This window comes from Bidens hawaiensis, unplaced genomic scaffold, assembly GCF_021521415.1.
Source record: "Bidens hawaiensis isolate Kalapana, Puna unplaced genomic scaffold, B.hawaiensis_p1.1 tig00001792_1, whole genome shotgun sequence".
In the NCBI taxonomy this organism is placed as follows: domain Eukaryota; kingdom Viridiplantae; phylum Streptophyta; class Magnoliopsida; order Asterales; family Asteraceae; genus Bidens; species Bidens hawaiensis.
In genome coordinates, this window is record NW_027491100.1 from 694,439 (window position 1) to 702,089 (window position 7,651).

General features: G+C 33.1%; 1 protein-coding gene across 1 annotated transcript; it reads right to left on the bottom strand.

Annotated features, from left to right (window-relative positions):
• Positions 1-6,494: 6,494 nt before the first annotated feature.
• LOC143597364 (uncharacterized protein At1g76070-like) lies at positions 6,495-7,384 on the bottom strand. Its single transcript, XM_077075883.1, has one exon. It carries the CDS (start codon positions 7,351-7,353, stop codon positions 6,571-6,573), a length of 783 nt encoding a protein of 260 aa, XP_076931998.1. The 5' UTR covers positions 7,354-7,384; the 3' UTR covers positions 6,495-6,570.
• Between the last annotated feature and the right edge of the window lie 267 nt (positions 7,385-7,651).

Consider the following 7,651-nt stretch of genomic DNA (forward strand, 5'->3'; position numbering starts at 1 on the left):
AACGAACAAGTTTCCCATTATAAACGTACCATAAACGAGTCGGTTTACGAACTCGAGCTAGTCTTCATGTAGGTTTGGCTCGTTACGACGTTCCAACACCAACAAGCTCGGGTTTTCACCTTCGAATCATGGCTCGGGATATAGGATGGTGTTTGTGTGTGTTTTTCAAGATGTAGGCTATGGTGTAGAAATGAGTAAAAATGGAAAGGATTAGGGTTTAAGAGGTATTTATACTCCCTTATGCCCATGGGCCTAAGGCCCATTCCATCCTTTATTCCATCTTCTAAAATCCAAGCCCACCCTCTTAGAATTTATTTTCTAAACCGATACACGACACATTATTGCATAAACGAAATTCCCTTTTATTATTATAACCGAAAGTAGGATGTTACAGCCGCATCGCGCAGCGAGGTTGGGCTTGTCTCTCCACACGGCGTAGCATGGGAGGGTGTCCAGAACCTTTCCAACTTGTCATTTTTAGTCTCTGTAGTTTCAAATATGCATTTTTATCCATTTTAGGCAATTTTAAGAGTTTCCAAGGGCTATTTGATAAGTTTAAAAGTTATTAAAATATAAAATTTGTTAAACCAAGTTAAATAATAATAAATATAACTTTCCTTAACACAAAATATTCAAAATATATTCCCAAGACGGGTAAACGAATAAGAATTTTGTTACGAAAAATCCGAGTTGTTACAATGTAGGCATGTAACACCAAAGGAGAATCTTTTGAATAAAAAAGATCTAAACAAGGCTTTCTCTTGAGATACCGGAAGATACGTTTGACAGTGGTTAAGTTAGAATCCTTAGGATCTTATTGATATCTGGTACACTAACAAATAGGGAACACGATGTCCGAACTGCTTGTCGTGAGATACATTAGGGAGCCAATCATAGACCTTTAAGTCAACGTACCATCATTTCCCATATATGTCGGATCAAATTTCTCAAATTTTAGAATATTCAAATTAAAAGACATGTGTGTGTGTATATATATATATATATATATATATTGTACAAAGAAACATACTATTTTTGGAGTTTTCTAATTTTCTTCCCTAAAAATATAAACAATAACAAATATTTGTTGAAAAATAATGAAAAATGAAAAAAAAAACGAAAAGTGATCTTCCAACATGGATAAAATCTTTTGAAGATCTTGTTCACCAAAAAGAAATTTTGTATCTAACAAGTTTGTATGGTGAACAATTTTTGTCTGTTAAAATTTTTAATCTTTGCAATTATCATTCAAACCAAACCACCCATTATATGCCGAGATAATCCACCATGAACATTTTGATAACAACAATCCATATGTCGTTGATAGACCTTATTTGATATAAATGCACAAAACTAGATAGTTAAAGAGATACCTGAACCCAAACCATAGTCTTAGGTCGACCAGTATCCTTAACATAATCAGTAACGGCTAATGGGATCTTTGGTTTCCAAGCTGGTAACGGTTTAACACTCTTTTTTTTCATGATTTTAACAGTTTGCACAAATTTGAGACATTTTCCATTTTTCAATGAATCAACCACATAACAAGTTTAGGCAATCGAATAAGATATGATAGGTCGAATAAGATATGATAGGTGCAATGGGATATTCTTTGTCAGAATACCACACATCAGACCCTTTTAACTTGTACATGAGGCAATTGTCAAGTTAACTTTTTTAATCAATAGGTTCACACAAAATGTGATTCTCTGTTGTTATGTTATTGTTCTTTTTAATCTCAATATTTTCAAATAACTCTTCAACAATTACACTCTCTTCAAAAACCACGTATTTTTCAGGTGAAAACTCCTTTTATGTTTAAGCTCTGATACCACTTGTTTTTCTCGATGAGTATCGATAAAAAAGATATTGATCTATGAAACCGAAAACTCACGGTGTTTGTTTTGGTGTCTTTCGGTACTAATCGATGATTGAAAACGACCGAGTACGTACACAAGATGTAAATAATAACACATTAAAGCTTGCATATAAATTTCGGCAGAGTAACGTTACAATAGGTGTCTCATAAAAATGAGCGGTTACAAACTAAAACAAACGGAACATATAGTAGAGGCCACATTCGCTATTGTTGACACTCTCATTTGCTCACATACACTACATTAACTCTCATTCTTGACACTTCTCTTATTCTCTATCTTTCCTCATTTTCTATCATTTGCTCCTCATACTCTATCATTCTCTATCGTTCGCTCCTCATACTTTTATCATTCTCTATATTTTGCTTCTTCATCTTTAACATTTCATCTTATACAAAGACTGAACGATTAATCGATTCAACTCTCAGTACTTGTCACACCAAAGGTGTTCTAACATACTCCCCCATGACAATTGCTGGAGTCCGTTAAGCTTTATTCTTTGTCGCTTTGCTTTCAATTGATCTTCACGTGTGTCTTTATACACGTAATGTCATGCTGAAAATGCACTAACAAACTCTCCCTTGGAATTAACTATGCCTCCAATTTTAATCAGCTTCAAACTTGTAAACATGATCATCATCGTCACCCCCCGTAAATCGAACACTCTAGCATAACTTTAATTCACCATCTTGAGAAGATACAAGGATTGCATAATCATCGCTCTTGTCATAACTGTAGTCAGTTAACACATTTTATCAATAAACAGTAAGTTTATCTTGATTTTGCATTTGATCACAAAAAGTATGAATAAAAATGTGTAATGGAGAAACCATATTTGTAACTCGGCAAAACAATTTGAAAATGTATGTCGCTTGTCAGAAGATCAAAATAAATTGGAAAGAAAAATCTTTTTGGCTTTTACAAACTTTATGCTAAAACACACCCAAAATAATTTTGATTTTTAAAATATTTTATCAAAACACACCTAAAATCTTTTTGATTTGTTTCCTCAAAATAACGAAAAAAAAATTAAAGTAGTAAACGTAAGCAGCAAAAATTATTTATATTTTTGTGAGAAAGATCGCAACATGGGATCGTATTGACTTGTAACGCCCTAAACTACACTTCCATTTCAACAGTATTATGCACAAACTTCAATGATGATTGCAGATATAGTTGTCCTCTTTAAAATTTACACAAATCTTTCAGTAGTTTTAAGATACGTTAAAGATTCAATTAAGCACAAATCTTTTATGGACCCCACCTATCAGACACAATTTTTATATCTTTTCAAGTGAATTTCACATGTATTATATTTCACATTCTTAACATGATTAGCTGTGACCAATGATGTAAAAGTAGGTCTCCAAGGTCGAGTACTTCACGAGTACTTGCTACAAGGTACAACGCCGAGGAGAGTTTCTTCAACTCCGCCAAGTTACAAATAATCGATCAAATGCAGTAACATCATACAAATTACATCTAGTCAGTCAACTTGGGCTAATTTTGACTTATAAAATTAAGCATAATTCATATTTCTACAATATTAAGTAAAGAATATCATTTTTTTAGTTAACGATTAGAAAATTTTAAAACAATTTAGTATTTAAAAATGTATTTCTCTTATATAGATTGGTATTAACTTAGTTTGTTAAAAATATTAGTATACTTATGATATTTTATATATATAAGATATAAAAATTAATTTTCTTTATATTTACCATTTCCGAGTACTCTCTGAGTACTCCGAACCCTACTCCCCAGTCGTTCGCCTAGGATCCGCCTAGCGAGTTTTGCAACCGTGGCTATGACCCATGCAAAAATAACAAAAGTAAAATAAAGCGGAAGGTTAAAATTTTTCCTTAAGATCGGTTATACTACACGCAGATAAGGTTCAATTTTAACAAAATAAAAAGATAAAATAAGTTGAAGTTGTATAATTCCTAAACAATCAATTCGGATAATTCCGTATTATCATGCGGAGAAAGTCTTAGGCTTTATACTAAACACCAAGTAAATAAAGCAGAACACTTATTCCTTAACCCTCATATCAAAGACTTAAACAAATTAAAGAAGAAAATAATATTGAATTTCTTTGCAAAATAAAAGAAAATTAAGCTGAATTTCTTTGAAAATGAATGCATGTATACACAACAATGTTTAAATTTGTTGATACTTAAAGCATATATTAACTATGCATCAAAATGTTGTACCAACATATTTGGCAAACATTTAAATTTATATATTATCAGCACTTGTATGATTTGTTAAGCTGATCATACACATTATTCAGTTGAGCTTACGACAATTTTTAGTCTGATTTGTTCATGTGCTAGGTACGTTAAATCAGTTTTTAGTCTAGTTTTTCCATGTGCTAGGTACGTTAAATCAATTTGTCTAATTTTTAGTCTAATTTGTCCATATATGTCGGATCAAGTTTCTCAAATTTTAGAATTTTCAAATTAAAAGACATGTATATTTTTAGCAAATTGAATTTTAATAATCTCAACTTAATTCAGTTGGCCAATAATAATCCAAACTTAGAAAATAGTTGTCACTGGTCGCAACTTTTACACAATTTTGTTTTCATTGGATCTCCGTTAAAAAAATCCAAGATGTTAAGTTTTTTCCAAATTTCAAACTGATATTTAGGATCTTTGACCAGAATGAGAATGCGAGTCTATTGATGTAAAACTTACATCAAAATAGTGGTCAAAACGACTAAAGGATACTTCAATTCCGATGTTTAAACTTTTAATTAACAAAAAGCAAGATGTTTGGAGCACATTTTCGAGTTAAGTTTTACATCAATCCATTCATATTCTCATTACGATCAAAATCCCTAAACATCAATTTGAAATTTGGAAAAATCTTAATGGAAGTTTTTTTTAACGGGTGTCCAATGAAAACACATAGTGTGAAAGTTGATACCGGTAACTACTATTTTTCTAAGTTGGGATTATCATCGGCCAACTGCATTAATTTGGGATTATTATTAGCCAACTGCATTAAGTTGAGATTATTATCGGCCAACTTCATTAAGTTGGGATTATTAAAATCCAATTTACCTATATATTTTTCATACATAAAAAGGCACTATTTTTGGATTTTTCTAATACCCCCCCTTAAAATATAAACAATAACAAAATATTGCAGAAAACTAACGAAAACGAAAAGTGATCTTTCAATATGGATAAAATCTTTTGATGATAGTTTTCATCAATAATAAATTTTGCATTTAACAAGTATGTATAGTGAACAATTTTTCCGGTTAAAATTTTTATGAATTTTTAACCTTTGCAATTATCAATCAAACCAAACCACCCATCATATGCCGAGATAATCCACCATCAACATTTGATTAACAACAACCGACATGTCATTGACAGATCTTCTTGGATATCCCTGCATAGAAACTAATAATTAATGAGTACTGGAACCCATACCATAGTCTTAGATTGACTACTATCCTCAACATGATCATAATCAATAACAGCTGATGGGATCTTTGATTTCCAAGCTGCATTGTTCAAATCATAAATCATGTTGTCATCTTTAAAATATAGTACACCCGTGAGAGGTTGTCATGATTGGAAATGCATCCGGCAGTCTCAAATAGCTGGTCTCATACGGTATCACCACGTGTCATGATTGGAATTGAATCCAGCTATCTCAAATAATTTGTCTCATATGGTGCCGCCACATGACAAAATGGTGTGTAAGGAAATAAAGTTTGATCCAGCCATCCAAGATGGCTCATCCAGTTACACATCATCACTTACGTGGGTTACCACTAGAAGAGAGGAATCCAATCCAACATCATCACAAATGGTTGGACACCTAAATCCCATTTGTTCTGTTATCATATACCTAAAAATCATTTTTTTATTTTAAACCTACTATTTGAAAAAAATAAATCCACATACATGAGCGCATTTTCATGATTTCATATTTTTAGGGAATATTTATGTAAATAAGTTAAAAGAGTCGCATCAACCAACACGTGTGGTGTAATAAATCGGCTTCTCGGGCTGATTCTTAAAACGTGCGTTGACAAATTTTCTTATCCGTTTAAACACTTGTTTTCTATAAGTTGTGAAAAGACAAAACTAAGAGAGAAAGAAATGCCACCAACCTCCCACTTGATAGTTATTTATGTTTTTCAACAATATTCGGTTCAATGTTGTTACAAATTGTACAATATTATAATGATTAATTAATAATCACAATAATTTCTCAAGCAGCTGTTTGTTTGCCAATTGTTTTCACAAATTTCCCTACATATAATCATATTAGTTAATTATGTTATCTTATCTTATACATTGCACAACCAAACCAAGCTTTACCTTGTTTAAGGTATTGTACAAGTTCGAGTTGAATTTAAACTCGTTAAAGAATTTTTTCAATATATATTGAAATAATTAAAAACATATATAAATTAATTCAAAGTTGATAAACGTGTCTAGCCAAGCTTAATAAAACAACTCACAAGCTGAAGTCAAATTCGAGCTCTCTTGTAAACCAAATGAAACGAGCTCGGGCACAGCTCGATTCGTTTAGAAACTTGTGAAACTAAATTTTCCTTTTCTATTTGCATTTTCTAAGTACTTTACGAATATTTACACATATGATACAAAAAATCAAAGAATATAATGAATTACAAACTTTCTCACAAAAAAAATATCATCAAATATTATGTAATCGAAAGAGGCTTAGGTTGCTTCATGGTTCTTCTCTTCCACAAATTAATTTCATTTCTTGGTTCCTTACTGATCCGTGAAACCCTAATAATATTATCATCAAACCCTAATGAACTCCTTATAATCACCGGTACTGAAGAAGGGACCACAAAACGTTCCAAATCACTTTCTTCGTCAGAATCATATCTCCGGTCAACGGAATCCAAAGCCGCCACTTCCTTCGTCCAATCATAGCTAGAAAACTTACCCCGACCACTCGGAAACCGCTTCATCGTTCCCAAACTCGGAGCCACAGAGTCTTTCTTCTCGGAATCCGATCTCTTTTTGTCGGAGGGAGTCACTGAAATCCCACTAAATAGTTTCTTAAACCCTAATTTCTTCCCGCTCTTAGCACCGGGTTTTGTTTCGTTATTATCATCATCCTTATGTGGAATCTTTTCCTCCTGGGTTACATCTGTAACCCGGGAAATCTTATTGGTGGGTTGGGGTTGGGGGTTTTTAGTTTTGTTTCTGTTTTTGCATTTGACTTGTCCCATGCAAGAGACTCTTGGAGACGTGGGCTCGTATACGACCCCGTTGTTCCTGCTTTGCCTGCGAGTATCCGCTAGAATCATCGAAACCATGGGGCTGGATAAGCCGATTCCAAGGTTGGATTTATGTGGACTGTAAATCGGATGGTTTTGAAAGGATACGGAGGATGTTGCCTTTGGAAGAAACTTCATGATTGTATTCTTTGATTTTGTTGAAGATGATGATGATGGTTTTTGTTGATCCATTTGAAGATTTGGAATATTATGATCTTGAAGAATATATAATAGATCTAGTAATGGATATTTATGATCTTGAAGAATATATAATAGATCCATGCAGGTCTTGCCAGCTTTACGCACCCAACACGCACCGCCCGAAGAACGAACTTGTCCCAGTCACTTCTTCATGGCCATTTCAGAAGTGGGCCATCGACGTGACAGGCCCATTTCCTACAGCAGCAGGAAACGTTCAGTTCCTTGTGGTAGCCATCGACTACTTCACCAAGTGGATAGAAGCAAAACCATTAGCCCAAACAACCGCAAA